Source organism: Pan paniscus, chromosome X (assembly GCF_029289425.2).
Source record: "Pan paniscus chromosome X, NHGRI_mPanPan1-v2.0_pri, whole genome shotgun sequence".
NCBI classification, from domain to species: Eukaryota; Metazoa; Chordata; class Mammalia; order Primates; family Hominidae; genus Pan; species Pan paniscus.
In genome coordinates, this window is record NC_073272.2 from 117939890 (window position 1) to 117956092 (window position 16203).

At 39.2% G+C, this 16203-nt stretch overlaps 1 protein-coding gene across 4 annotated transcripts in view; it reads left to right on the top strand.

The window, feature by feature from the left end:
- The window catches only part of DOCK11 (dedicator of cytokinesis 11), a 191256-nt gene that overhangs the window by 86143 nt on the left and 88910 nt on the right, over positions 1 to 16203 (top strand). For all 4 annotated transcript variants that reach the window (XM_034949440.3, XM_034949442.3, XM_034949441.4 and 1 more), the window contains exons 15-21: positions 3106 to 3228; positions 3412 to 3488; positions 6509 to 6693; positions 6785 to 6850; positions 8584 to 8676; positions 11591 to 11714; positions 15807 to 15928. In XM_034949440.3, coding sequence (XP_034805331.1) covers positions 3106 to 3228; positions 3412 to 3488; positions 6509 to 6693; positions 6785 to 6850; positions 8584 to 8676; positions 11591 to 11714; positions 15807 to 15928 — 790 coding nt within the window. The remainder of the gene's footprint in view (positions 1 to 3105; positions 3229 to 3411; positions 3489 to 6508; positions 6694 to 6784; positions 6851 to 8583; positions 8677 to 11590; positions 11715 to 15806; positions 15929 to 16203) is intronic.

Here is a 16203-nt window from a genome sequence, read left to right on the forward strand (position 1 = left end):
GAAACCCCGTCTCTACTAAAAATACAAAAAAATTAGCTGGGCATGGTGGCGTGCACCTGTAGTGCCAGCTACTCTGGAGGCTGAGGCAGGAGAATGGCGTGAACCCGGGAGGTGGAGCTTGCAGTGAGCAGAGATTGCGCCACGGCACTCCAGCCTGGGCGACAGAGCGAGACTCCGTCTCCTAAAAAAAAAAAAAAAAAATTGGTTATTGGCCGGCCACAGTGGCTCACGCCTGTAATCCCAGCACTTTGGGAGGCTGAGGCGGGTGGATCACGAGATCAGGAGTTCAAGACCAGCCTGGCCAACATGGTGAAACCCCGTCTCTGCTAAAAATATAAAAATTAGCCGGGCGTGATGGCAGGCGCCTGTAATCCCAGCTACTCGGGAGGCTGAGACAGGAGAATTGCTTGAACGTGGGAGGCGGAGGTTGCAGTGAGCCGAGATCACAGCACTGTACTTCAGCCTGGGCAACAGCAAGACTCTGTCTCGGGGAAAAAAAAAGTTATCGAGTGCTAACTCTGTTCAAGGCACTTATCTACGTGCTTCATGTCTATTGTCTTAAAAGGTGGGTACTGTTATCCCTGTCTTTGAAGATGAGGAAATTGAGGCCCAGAAGTGAAGCAGAAAGACAAAAATATAAATTATTTTCCAAGTTCACACAGCATGTGGCAGAACATGGATCAGAACCCAGGGCACCTGCCTTCAAAGCCATCTCTAGACCACTGTGGCATACGGTCCCTCTTTGGGCCATACCAGTAGCTGCTTGATGCCGTTTTACCAGTAGAAAAGTTAATTTTGAAGTCTTCAAAGTTAGAAGCTTTGATTTCCAGTTCTAATGAGGAATTAAGGTATTTTTTTCCTCCTGAATTGTTTTGGTTCTCAGCAGTAGTAAAAACTTACTCAAAAGGCTGGGCTGGATGTTTAAAAGATATATGATAAACCTCTGTTTACTAGAAATAAAGGAGGTATGCTTAGCGAAGGATATGAACAGACACTTCTCAAAAGAAGACATTTATGTGGCCAACAAACATATGAATAAAAGCTCATCATCACTGGTCATTAGAGAAATGCAAATCAAAACCGCAACGAGATACCATCTCATGCTAGTTAGAATGGCGGTCATTAAAAAGTCAGGAAACAACAGATGCTGGAGAGGATGTGGAGAAATAAGAACGCTTTTACACTGTTGGTGGGAGTGTAAATTAGTTCGACCATTGTGGAAGACAGTGTCACGATCCTCAAGGATCTAGAACCAGAAACACCATTTGACCCAGCAATCCCATTACTGGGTATATACCCAAAGGATTATAAATCATTCTACTATAAAGACACATGCACATGTATGTTTATTGTGGCACTGTTCATAGTAGCAAAGACTTGGGACCAACCCAAATGCCTGTCAATGATGACTGGATAAAGAAAATGTGGCACATATACACCATGGAATACTATGCAGCCATAAAAAAGGATGAGTTCATGTCCTTTGCAGGGACATGGATGAAGCTAGGAACCTTCATTCTCAACAAACTAACACAAAAACAGAAAACCAAACGCCGCATGTTCTCACTCATAGGTGGGAGTTGAACAATGAGAATACATGGACATGGGGAAGGGAACATCACACACCAGAGCCTTTCGGTGGGTTGGGGGGCTAGGGGAGGGATAACATTAGGAGAAATACCTAATGTAGATGATGGGTTGATGGGTACAGCAAACCACCATGGCACATGTATACCTGTGTAACAAACCTGCACATTCTGCACATGTATTCCAGAACTTAAAGTGTATATATACACTTTATATATACACACATATATATATATGAAGTAGGAACAATGGAGTTAATTAATGCCTATTACCACATCTTCAGAGGTATGCTAGGGGGGAAATATGTTTCAGGCTATAGCTGCTTCCAGTGTGTTGGGTGCGTGTATATTGTTTTCCATTTTAGCAGCAGAATAGTTGCTTAAAAATGGGAGAAGAGGAGGGGAAGGGAATAATTCAAGTTCATATGGGAAACTATACATATATAGTCATCCCTCAGTATCCGTGGGGCATTGGTTCCAGGATCTCCCACAGATACCAAGATCTGCAAATGCTGAAGTGTCTGATATAAAATTACGTAGTATTTGCATGTAACCTATTCACATCCTCCCATGTACTTTAAGTCATCTGTAGATTACTTATAATACCTAATGCAATGTAAATGCTATATAAATAGTTGTTATACTGTACTCTTTAGTGAATAATGACAAGAAAAATCTATTTGTGTTCAGTACAGACACAGTTCTTTTTTCCAAATATTTTTTATCCATGGTTTTTTGAATCCACGGATGCGGAGCCTGTGGATACAGAGAACCGACTCTACATTGTAATCTCCCCATATAAATTTATCCTTATGCTTTTTATGAACTTTATGGAAATATACTTCACCTTTGATAAAATGTACATATTTTAAATGTCTAGCTTCATGAATTTTCATGAATGTATACAGTCACGTAACCACCACCCCAACCAGATATGGAACATATCTATTACCCCAGAAAGTTTCCTCATGTCCCTTGTCCATTCAGCCATCTTATCCCTGTCCCAGGCAACCACTGATCTAATTTTCATTGCAGATGACTTTTAATCTCTTTTGCACCTTCATATAAATGGAATCATGCAGTATGTCCTCTGATGTTTGCTTTCTTGTACTCAGTGTTCTTGAGATTCGTCCATATTGTTGTGTGAATATGTAGTTCATTTTGAGCAGTATCCCATTGCGTGAATATACAGCAGTTTGCTTACCCATTCACTTTTTCATAAATATCTGGGTTATTACTAGTTTGGAGCTATAGCAAATAAATTGGCTGTGAACATTTATTTATATAAATTTTTGTTAAATTGCTGCTGCGCAAATTAAGAACATTCATGTACCATGTGGAAATATGCCTGGGAGTGGAATTGCAGGATTGTAGAGTGATGGGTGATTAACTTAATGAGAAACCGCCAAACTGTTTCCAAAGTGGTTTCACCATTTTACATCCCGACCATTGCTAATTTTATCTTAATTTATCAACATGGAATATTTTTTTTAAAAAAATGCTTCTGTTGCTGTTTTAGACCCATTTTCAAAGATACTCAAGGCTCTCTCGATCTGGATGGGAGATTTTCTCCTCTGTATAAACAAGACAGTAGCAAGCTTTCAAGTGAAGACATTCTCAAGTTGCTCTCAGAATATAAGAAGTAAGTGTTTGGTGTTTCTGCAATAAGTAAATATAATAGATGAATCCTCAGTTTTTTAAAATGATGAATGTGAGTCATATATGGGAAAAACAGAATGATTAAAATTGTAAGTTTGGATAGAGGGTAACCAGTGCATTCAGTAATCATAATTTTAACTCTAAAATATTATTATTTTATACCCAGGCCAGAAAAGACCAAACTGCAGATTATTCCTGGGCAGCTAAACATCACAGTAGAATGTGTTCCTGTGGATTTATCAAGTAAGAACATATTGCAAATAAACCTTAAGCATAATGTTTGAATGTCAGGTTGTTATCCTTTCGATATTTTTCTTGAGGTTTACGTGGCATATTAGTTTCCCAGGGTTGCCATAACACAAAGTACTGTTACAAATTGGGTGGCTTAAGACAACAAACATTTATTCTCTCACAGTTCCAGAGGCTAGAAGTCCAAAATTAAGGTGTTTGCAGGGCCATGCTCTCTCTGAATGCTCTAGGGAAGAGCCATTCCTTGCCTCTTCCTGCCTTCCAGTAGCTCCCAGCTAACCTTGGCATCAGTTGGCTTGTGGCTGCATCACTCCAACTTCTCCTCTGTCATCACATGACCTTCTTATAAGGACACCAGTCATTGGATTTAAGGCCCATCTAATCTAGTATGACCTCATCTTAACTAATTGCATCTACAAATATCCCATTTCTAAATAAAGTCACATTCTGAGGTTCCGGGTGGACATGAATTTTGAGTGGGGGTGTGGATGCTTTTCAACCCAGTATGCACGATGAATAGTTACAGATTAGGAAGTGAATTGAGTTGATTTTATCAGATGCTGTTTCATATATACGAAGTTGTGAGTGTGTCCCAGTCACAACTGTTCTGTTGCCTTTTGCCTTTGGTAACTTTTACTTCTGTCATCAACTAAGAGATGAAAAAGGAGAAGGATTTCTTTTCTTGTCTAAGGACAAGAATCCAAGATCCCAGGAGAAAAATAGAAGACACAAAACACAATTTGCAAGAGATAAAATGAAGTAGCTAGTAAATATGTGAAAAATATTCAATCTTAGTAATAATGCCAGTAAGGCAAATTAAACAATATGCTTTTGCTCATCCATCAAATCTATTAAAATGTTTAAAGTGAAGCTACCTAATGCTGGCTAGGTTTTGGCCAGGTGGTATCACCTATCATGAGTAGGAGTACAGTTTGGTAATAGATATCCATAGATGTTCATAAGTAGGGCATTCCAATTTTGAGAGTATATGCATTCATTCACTGAATAACTATCTATTGAGTAAACGTTTATTGACTACCAACGAGGTGCTTTAAACGTAGGGAGTTTAAAGTCTAGAAGGAGTGACAGATAGTATGCAAGCAAACGAGTTGTATTAGTCCGTTTTTCACACGGCTATAAAGATACTACCCAAGACTGGGTAATTTATAAAGGAGAGAGGTTTAATTGACTCACAGTTCTGTATGGCTGGGGAGGCCTCAGGAAACTTAAAATCGTGGCAGAAGGGGAAGCAGGCACGTCTTTTGTGGTGGCAGGCGAGATAAATAGTGAATGAAAGAGGAACTTCCAAACACATAAAACCATCAGATCTCATGAGAACTCACTCACTATCACAAGAACAGCATGGGGGAAACTGCCCCATGATACATTCACCTCCCACCAGGTCTCTCCCTCAACACCTGGGGATTACAATTCATGGTGAGATTTGGGTGGAGACACAAAGCCTAACCATATCACAAGGGCAGCTGTAAAAAGGGTAGCCAGGGAACACCTGTCTTAAGCTCAGGAACTGAAGAGGGAGAAAGAGAGCCAGCATGTGGTGATTGGGACTGAACATTTTCAGACTGAGGGCATCACATACGTTGTAAAGACCATCACATATATATGTAAAGACCTTGAGGTGAGACCAAGCTGGGTTTGCATGAACAGAAGGGAATCCAGTATAGCTCTAGTGTAGTATGTGATGGGAACAGTGGAGATAGGAGATAAAATAGGAAGCATCAGGTCATGTAAGGAATTGTGTTGATTGTGGTAATGCCTTAAAAAAATTGAATTTTATTCTAAATGCAGTGAGAAGTCAATAAAGAATAGTAAATGGAGGTGTGGCATCCACTTTATATTTTAAAACATCTAAGAGTACAATGGATTATTTTTTCCTAAAGAAGCAATTTGAAATCTAGGCAGAAATGGATCCATAAAGATGTTCTTTGCAGTGTTATTTATATTGGAGGAAAATTGGAAACAATCAGAATCCAACACTGTCAGTGTGGTTAAGATAATGATGCTACACTGATACCATGAAACTTTATTGCAGCCATTAACAGCAATGTTTACAGAGTTCATGGAATGAGACACCAGATAAATGTCGAAAAATCAGGATAAAGTTCTATACATAGAGTAGGATTTTCATATCACTATATACAATATGCATAGAAGACTAAAAGAAGATATGCCAAAGTCTCAACAGTAGTTATCTCTGGGTGGCGGAATGAGCAACTGTCCTTGTCTACCTTCACTGTCTACCTCCAGATGCTCTGTTATAGGCATGTATCACTGTAATAATCAGAAAAGCAAATCCAACAAAAAATACAGCATCCTCAGGTCCAACTCTCCCTGGGTCTTCCTTCATCATTACTGCTCTGCAGCAAGGACCAGCAGTCTTAGAGCCCCTTAAGTATATGAATAACCTTTACTACAGTGACGATTTCAATAACATATGCTGCTAAACTTCTCTGAGGCTTAGTATTTTTTCACGGTCGGGGTATTGAGTTTATCATTGGTAACACATCGTAAGATCAAAAGGCCTCCATTATTTCTTAGGTGAAAATTTGCACCTGTACCAAGTTAGCTTTTAAAAAGTGACTTGCCATGAACTAATTGGAAGCATAAATTTACCGTTATTTCCCTGATACCAATAAAAATTTGCAGTGAAAGCTAAATTGCTGCCACAGGAGGGAAAATGAAATGGATTTCTTTGCAGAGTTTAAATTTGTCAAAATTATGATGTGTTATATTTGGCAAATCACTCGACATTGAGAACGAAATAGCACTCCACGTCTGGTATGAAGGGTTCCACTAAAATCAGCATCAGACTACTCAGTCTTGTCTTTTTGGGTTCTTAAAGTTGTCATGTGATTTTTTTGGTCAATTACTAAGAATTATGTTTTTTAAATCGCTCTTTGAGAATACAATTCATGTATATTTTTTATACATGCAGGAATGTGTTAATGATTATTAAACTGAATGATCTTTGCCTGTTTTTTTCCCTGCTATAGATTGTATTACTTCTTCATATGTGCCCTTGAAGCCTTTTGAAAAGAATTGCCAAAATATTACTGTGGAGGTTGAAGAGTTTGTTCCAGAAATGACAAAATATTGTTATCCATTTACTATTTACAAAAACCATCTGTATGTATATCCCTTGCAATTAAAATACGATAGCCAGAAAACATTTGCCAAGGTAACCATGTAAACTATACATTTTTGGAGTATAAAATGTTATTTATAATCTGCTAATTGTGTGACTCATTTTGACTGATTAATCATTTTAGGCAAGGAACATTGCAGTCTGTGTGGAATTCCGGGATTCAGATGAAAGTGACGCTAGTGCCCTAAAGGTTTGTTTATGATATTGATAGGCATATGTTTTTAGTAGAGATGGAGATTTTGGTACTCAGCAGTCTTATGCTCTAGGTTTAATTTGTATCAACATCAAAAAGAAAATGTTCTAAAGTGACAAATGTAATACTTTCTTTTCTACTCTTACATATTAACTATAAGGCTTAGTTTAAATATTAATGCAGTAGTAGCATATATAGCTTTAAAAATGCCAGGTTTTGGCTTTTGCTCCTTTTTGATTTTGCAATTGCTTCAATGCCCAATTGCAAGGTCGTTTTCTTATGACCTGATAGTTTATAATGGTACCATCAAGGGACTATAAACTCCTTTCTCCTTGAAACCTGAACAGGCTTTGAGCTGACAGAAGCACAGCATGACTGCTTTGATCTGAGATATGACTTCTACTCCGTGACCGGCCAAATGGTGCCTCCAGTCTTGGATTGTGGTCTATGAAAAGCAGAATCTCAGTCTTATCTGATACAGCAATCCTTAAATACCTGTCACACCACAGTGCCTTTATATTTTTACTCTTTATAACTGTAACCCATCAATCAGGGACCTGAAAGAGAAGTCAGAACATCTAGCCAGCAAGAAGTGTTTATTTGGCTCCCCATTTCTCTTGCATCAGCCTAAATCAGACAGATGGATGCTGGGTCTTACACTCAAACCACCTAGGGAAACAGGCTGGAATGCCCCTGACTAAGTAATTGAATAATAGCCCCTACCTTTGAAAAGAGATTTTTTTTTTTTTTATGTATACAGAGAAACTTAAATTAAGGATTTGCTGGCTCAAATTCTGTATGTTTTCTCTGGTTCTCTGTTCAGTGGAGATGAGAACAACTGCTCTATTTCCTCCATGCAATATCCTTTTGTAGACCCAATGACTCTTAGGTTACTTCTCAGCAGTTCTTGCAAATTGCCTTCATAACCATATTTAAGAAGAGTTGGATATTCACTTAAATGGAGTTTCAATTTCATTTCTTAGCTGGCCTGGATTGCTCACTCTAAAGTAACAGAGTGAGGCAATTAGTACGTTGGCATGCTGACTCCATATTCATCCTTGAGCCTATTAGGCCTATAGAAGTGAAAAAATCCCACTAGAAATGAAATTGGATCTTTCTTTGGAACCATAGAAAGCCTTACATTTATTTTATTGGTATAACAGAAAGCCAGTGATATTTTAAAATGTGGCTCATAAAGTGCCACATTTAAAAATGTGAGAGAACAGCAAGCTTGTCTGTAGCTTAATACACATTCAATTTTTTAATTCCTTTAGGCCAGGAATGTGTCTGCTGGAGCTTTTTAAACACGCTTCACCTTGCCCACTGCACAAAGAGCGTTTAACAAATGTTGCCGACTGGTTGAGGGGGAGCCTCTCATATTAAGAAATGCAAGTAGCATAAGAGAAGTAAGCTTTACAGGCCTGGTTTGAGACAAGTATTTCCCTTCCAAATGAGTAGGCCTGTTCAGCTCCTTACTGTCAACTAGTTTGAGATCGTGTTTCTTTGATGGCTGGAAATTCAGAAGCATCCATACAGCCAAGTTACATGGTGTCTGATTTGGTGTCTGGAGTGACTGTGTAAATGATTGGGAATTTACAGGCTCACGGTGACTGCCAGGTGGGCTTGGCCATGGCCCTATACTCACAGATGCCTCTAACTATATGTGGTTCCATGGCATCACATTTACAGACCTGCATTTAGAGCGGTGACTCTGTTTCTTTCTTTTGCAGTGTATTTATGGAAAACCTGCAGGGTCTGTTTTTACCACAAATGCTTATGCTGTTGTCTCGCATCACAACCAAAATCCAGAGTTCTATGATGAGGTAAAAATATATTATCCTGACATTTCTAAAACACAGTGGTTGGAATTCTTTTTCTCTTTGAATCATTTTCATCATTTTACCAGCACTTTCAATCCCTGAGTGTTTTGTTCCATGAAAACAGAAAATATTACAACAAAACAGAGTGCTACTGGCCTGCTTGGTGCCTTTTGATGGTAGTAGAAGATTTACCCCCCAATTTAAGGGGCTCTTCGACTTGAGATAACAATGCAGGAAACAAACATGAGAGTAGAGCTAGGGTTCTAGCCCTCCTAGCTTTGACAGTGCTGGCTCTGTAACATCAAGTCACTTCCCCCTCCAGAGTCTCCATTTCCTCAGCTTTAAAATGAGAAATTCAGAAGAGATTTTCAGAATGCCTTTCTAGCTCTTTCCCCTTATGGTTGTACACAGTAGGGTGCAGCCTCTCTGTAACTGAAATACTAGGAAAGACAGTGATACAGCTGGGCCACCAGAATCCCACTGGCTGGCCTGCATGCTTGGGTGCAAAGCACATAAAGGGGTATGGTTGGGTCTCTGAGCCTCTGTGGTTCCTCCTGACTCAGCCTCTCAAATTGTGTCTCTGCCTTTGAAACCCTGTCTCTGCCCCTCTTTCCTTCTTCCTACTTCTCCACCTCTACATCTCTGTGTGCTTCCCAGCATGTCTCTTAGCATCTCTGTCACAGCCACTTCTGGTCTGTATGTATCCAGCATATCCAAATCTGTAGTCTCCTTTTGATTCCTATATGTCTCTATGGAACCTGGATGGGCATCCCAGCCCAGACGTTCTGCTGTCCCTGCTTCTCAGTCCACATGTCTCCATTCTTGGCTTGGTCTGAAACCATCCCCCCCGCTGTGGTGATTTTGCCATGTCCACCTGCTGTTGTATGGAAGCCTTATATCCCAGCCTTTTAGGCCTTGCTCATTTCCTTCTCAATCCAATGTCCCTAGTTTCATGGGGGATGGGGAGGGGAATAGTATTTTTGCCACCCAGGGAGGGAGTATGCCCATATTTATGTGCAGCAGAGCATTACATACCCAGATGGTCTGGATGCTGTGAATAGGCATGTTCTGTAGTGAAATAGACCTAAAACGGACATTAGTTATAACATCAAAACCATGCTTTGTATGAATGATAATTGGACCAGATGTCCATCACCAAGTTGTTTAATATGTGTATCTCTGTAACCAACATCAGTCACTGCAAAAAACTTGATCATGTAGTAAGTAACCCACATTATTTTTAGGATACCTAAAATGAACATGCTTTTCTTTTTTTTTTATAGCTCTGATTTTTTAATATTCCCCTTTTTTCCTCCCTAATCATTCTTTTCTTTTTTATTATTATTATTATACTTTAAGTTTTAGGATACATGTGCACAACATGCAGGTTTGTTACATATGTATACATGTGCCATGTTGGTGTGCTGCACCCATTAACTCGTCATTTAGCATTAGGTATATCTCCTAATGCTGTCCCTCCCCCCTCCCCCCACCCCACAACAGGCCCCAGTGTGTGATGTTCCCCTTCCTGTGTCCATGTGTTCTCATTGTTCAATTGCCACCTATGAGTGAGAACATGCGGTGTTTGGTTTTTTGTCCTTGCGATAATTTGCTGAGAATGATGGTTTCCAGCTTCATCCATGTCCCTGCAAAGGACATGAGCTCATCATTTTTTATGGCTGCATAGTATTCCATGGTGTATATGTGCCACATTTTCTTAATCCAGTCTATCATTGTTGGACATTTGGGTTGGTTCCAAGTCTTTGCTATTGTGAATAGTGCTGCAATAAACATACATGTGCATGTGTCTTTATAGCAGCATGTTTTATAGTCCTTTGGGTATATACCCAGTAATGGGATGGCTGGGTCAAATGGTATTTCTAGTTCTAGATCCCTGAGGAATCGCCACACTGACTTCCACAATGGTTGAACTAGTTTACAGTCCCACCAACAGTGTAAAAGTGTTCCTATTTCTCCACATCCTCTCCAGCACCTGTTGTTTCCTGACTTTTTAATGATTGCCATTCTAACTGGTGTGAGATGGTATCTCATTGTGGTTTTGATTTGCATTTCTCTGATGGCCAGTGATGATGAGCATTTTTTCATGTGTTTTTGGGCTGCATAAATGTCTTCTTTTGAGAAGTGTCAATGAACATGCTTTCAATCATTCACTGTATATTGACTGAGAGAGACAGAGAGAATATTTGCACGTGTACCTTTGTGGGTACATGCATGTGCATCACATCATTTAAATCTCTAATTTGTCTCTTACATACTTCCAGGAGGCATTACAAACATTCGGTTGGGATCTGATTAGAAAATTACTTGTGATACTTTATTACAACCATTAATTTTTAACTAAGTTTGTATGTCATGGCTGATAATTTTCATCTTTAAGAGCAAAGTTGTGTTTTTCTTCTAGAGAAATTTCTATAAACTATAATTTGTGGATACCATAAGACCATAGTTACTTTTTGCATATTTATTTGTAATGGCTTAATTTTTTCATGCAAAAGAGAGCAACAACTTAGAAAAAAATTTGTTTTTCAGATTCAGTGTACATTTTAAATGGGTTGCATTCATTGATGCAGATTGAGTTGCATAGTATCCCTGGGCTGTGATGATGTAGTTTTGACTTAGTGTTTTAGAAAATTCTGCTGCAAAATTGAATCCAGGAGAATCCATTGTACTCTCCAGCAAAAGTAATAAATCAACTCTCACAACTCAGAATATTGCTGTCAAATTGAAACTGACCAGAAAAGCATTTGGAATATATTTAAATGATACCTACTATTTGGCCACTTGGCCAGTCCTTTAGGAAGTATTTTTGGAGCAGTATGATGAAACTGAACTAATATGTCTGACAGTTTCAGCTTGAGAAAACGAAGTTCCATGTGTAATTTTGCTTTCATTTCAGATTAAAATTGAGCTTCCCATTCACCTACATCAAAAACATCATTTGCTTTTCACTTTTTATCATGTAAGTTGTGAAATTAACACAAAGGGAACAACCAAAAAGCAAGACACAGTTGAAACTCCAGGTACGTGTTCTCTTTAAATGTCTCTCTCTACAGTTATTTGAAATGGAACTGTCCAGGGTATAACCTCTTTTCACCAAGCTATAGACCACTTCTCCCCTTGACCAAAAACCACTGTATTAGTTCATTTTCATGCTGCTGATAAAGACGTACCAGAGACTGGGAAGAAAAAGAAGTTTAATTGAACCTTACACTTCCACATGGCTGAGGAGGCCTCAGAATCATAGCAAGAGGTGAAAGGCACTTCTTGGCAGCGGCAAGAGAAAAATGAGGAAGAAGCAAAAGCAGAAACCCCTGATAAACCCACCAGATATCGTGAGACTTATTCATTATCACAAGAATAGCACAGGAAAGAGCGGCCCCCATGATTCAATTACCTCCCCCTGGGTCCCTCCTACAACACCTGGGAATTCTGGGAGATACAATTCACATTGAGATTTGGGTTGGGACACAGCCAAACCATATCAAGCACATTTCTGATTTTAAAAGTTCATTGGTAAAATGCATATAATATGTTCATTTTAGTATTTCTACCAAATATCATTGTCCATATGCTTGCCAATGTGCTTAGACTACTATAAGCAACATAAAGTAATATTGCTATTCTCAAAAAGAAACACATATTGCGATACAGTATTTTTGTTATTTCTTTTATGTAGAATTGCCCAGCAACCAGAATTTTCCAGTTCTGCTCACTGAGGAAGAGGGAAGTGAGCCCAGAGCCAGGGACATCTGTGAGCCAGAGGGAGGTTGGGGGCTGACTAGTTCTAATGAGAAGATAACTGATTTAACAAACTTGAATAAGCTTCAGCAGTGAAGCTCTCGTCATGGGCCCATTCAGCAAGGCTTTACGTAAACCAATGGGTAGCACCCTTAGCAGAAATAGAAGGCCTTGTGAACACAGCTTGTATCACAAGCACTTTATGAACATCAGCATGTCCTAAGATTCAGATCCCAGCTAGTCTGTATTATTCACTCATTCATTCATTCAGCAAATATTTCTGCATACAGGTTGAGCATCCCAAATCCCCAAGTCCAAAATGCTCCAAAATTGGAAACTTTTTGAGCACTGACAAGATCTTCAAAGGAATGCTTATTGGAACATTTCATATTTTGGATTTTTGGATTTGAGATATCAACTGGTATTATGCAAATATTCTGAAAAAATCTGAAAAAATCAGAAATTTGAAACACTTCTGTTCCTAAAAATTTCAGATAAGGGATACTCAAACTGTATTATGTACAAGATATTGTAGTAGGCACTTTGGAGAATACAGTGGAGAATCAAACACAGATCTCATCTTCAGTGAGGATATGATCTAGTAAGAGAAATGAGTCCTGCGTAAACAATTATAATACAAGATAGAAAGTGGTGTTTAAGAAAGTAGTGCTACGTGAACTCAGAAGAGCGAGTTATTCAGCTGGTGGAGAGACGAGTGGCTGAGAATCAGAGAAGGCTTCTAGGAGATGGTGTTTGAGTGAGGCCTTAAAGGGTTGGGTGGGGTTTGATAATGCAACAATGGCAGGAATGTAGGGGATTATGGGGTGAAGGAACAGCTTGTACAGAGGCAGAGTATCAAGAGGCATGGACAGGAAACCACAAGTAGTTCACTAAGCCTGGAGCACAGGGTGCTAGGAGGGGGATCATAGGATGTCAGGTTGAACAGGAGGCGTCAGATTTTGGAAAGCCTTGAATACCAGGCTATAGATTTTATTTTATTCTATCACCACAGTAGAACTATTGAAGGGTTTTAAACATTAGAGCAGTTTTTCAAGAAAACCAACCAGGCAGCAGTATAATGGGCAAGGCAAGTAGAAGCAGGAAGAGGAAGAAAGGAACACCAGTTAGAGGGTTATTTCAAAAGTCCAGGAAAGGAAGAGGCCACACTATGGCAGTAGCAGCGGGGGCAGAGAGAAAGGGAAGTGCAGAAGAAGAACATATTGGACCTGGAAAGTGATTGGCTATTAGAGAGATGATTTAGTTAGCAATGAAGTTTCAAAACTGGGTGATTGGAAAGAAGGTATTGCCAATAGCAAAACTGTGGGTAGGGATGGCAGGTTTGGGACATCAGTTGAGTTTTAGGTGCTAGTGAGACATTGGAGTGATACCCAGCAGGCAGCAGGACTGAATATGAGGGAGTTCCCTTTGCGGGTAGTATGGATATGTTCTTTATCCCCATAGAAATTGCAGTTAGTTCAGGGTAGGGGCTTTGAGGATTGAGAAGAAAACTGGCAGAACGATGAGAACCCATGACCATGTGTACATCCTGAAAGCTAAATTACTGATTCATTATCCAAATCCTAGACAGAAGTGGACAAGATGCTCAGTGGAGCATGAAACAGTTATTCCGTGTGCCACTCATCACTTTGAACTGTGCATTCTTTAAGTGGCTTCCCACCTTTGAGCCAGATGGTGTGCTTGACATTGTACCTTTATAGCTTCCAAGTGCTCTCTATGAGTTTTGAATAGGGGAAACGCTTGGTCGTGCTCTGATTCATTTACAGTACAAAAATGTTGCCTAAGCAATCCCACAGAGACAGAAAGTAGACTATCGGTTGCCAGGGGCTGGGAGGAGAGGGAAATAGGGAGTGACTTCTAAGGGCTATGGGATTTATTTTGGGGGTGATGAAAAGTTCTGGAATTAAGTGGTGGTCTTGGAGATACAACTTTGCAAATATACTAAAGACCACTATATGTACACTTTAAATAGATGAATTGTATGGTATATCTGAATGAGGTCTCAATAAAAATTTCTATTTAAAAATGTTGCTTAAGAACAAGAAATAGATTTTCCTTTCATTTTCCTATTTTCTGGGCTGGAAATCTTTTCTCATTTGTCAAATTTTTAGTTTAACTACTTTGACAGAGTCATTTCTAATGGTTCTTCTGCTCATGTTACTTTCCTCTGCTTTTTATAAAAGAAAAGGTCTGGGTAAAGCATTTCTGTAGTTGAACTAGTAAAGATGCCCGTCAGGCACATTTCGGAGTCTGAGAAAGCCATTTAGTCTACTTAGAGAAGCAATGTTTTAGTCTCCTTTTAAGAATTAAAGCATTTGCCAAATTAAACACATAAATGAAAACATTCTAACCAGATTTGTGTTGACTTCTGTGTTCACAGTATCACACACACACTCACACACAGAGTCACAAATAATTTTAAAGAATCAGAAAGCAGTAGCTTTAAAAAATGTTCTCCAGCCAATACCCTCTCTCATATGCCAAAACTCAGTCCAGAGCAAGCTTTTTTACAGCTGAGTTATAAACACTTGAATCCCAGAGTAATTTCTATAATGGAAATACTGACACCACTCAACTTGAGTAACACAGATGGCTCTGGCTTTTTTAGCTAGAACATGATGAGTTTTCTAATTGAAAGCCAAAAGGCTCTTTTGGGGAGAACTGTTAAGAAATGTAGAGATTGGGGAAAATCTCTTGATGGATTCAAGTCATAAACACTATTTCCTGCCTGCATTCTCCTACCTACACCTACACCTCTTCCTTCTGTAATCAGGACAAGTCTGCCTAACTAAATGATTTATGCCTACTGCCTTGTATAAATATGGAGTGTAGCCGTGACTTTGTGACCTTAATTTTCCATAGTTCCTTACCCTAGGGTTGCCATAAGAAATTTTGGAACGTGTGATTGTTATCTGAAATAGTCTCAGCCGTGAGACTCTGCACTCTTAGTGTAAGAATGGATGAGAACTATCTGAGCCTTTTGAAAATAAATCTACCAAAAATATTTCCCAAAGCATAAAGATAATGGAATCGATGCGCTTTTAAAGGTTTAAAATGTTTTCATATAATCTCACTCTAGGTTTCTCAATAATTCTTGTAGATGGAAAGGCCATGTTGCTGTTCCCATTTTTATGGTCAAAGAAATAGAGTACATAACTTGTTAGTGGCCAGGCTGGGATTCAGAGTCGATCCAAACCCATTGTTCCTTCCCCAGTACTCAGTTGCCCAGCACCTGAACTCCCACATACAGATCCCTGGAGACATCACCACCCTGCCCTGCCCCCTAGCAGTCAGCCATTTGTGTAGCTGATTGCATTTGATATTTCATTTCTCACGGTTTGTTATTATCTTGGCAGTTGGGTTTGCCTGGGTACCTTTGCTGAAAGATGGTAGAATCATCACATTTGAGCAGCAGCTGCCAGTTTCCGCCAATCTTCCCCCAGGCTACTTGAATCTGAATGATGCAGAATCAAGAAGGGTAGGAAAATACTGCATTTGTTGAAGTAATCATGATTAAATGTGCAAAAAATAGAATTCTGTTGGTCTCGATTGTTTAGTACAATGTTACTCAAAGTAGGGTCTGAGGGCCGGTGCGGGTCCACAACAAAGATAAACATGGAATGTGCATGTTTAGAATTTATAGCAGTTTGACAAAGTAATTTTATGTCTGTTGATTTTAATAATTTTTTTAGTGGGGCTCAGATTTTGTGCATAATTTTAAAAAATTATTTAAGTAATTCATTTTATCATAAT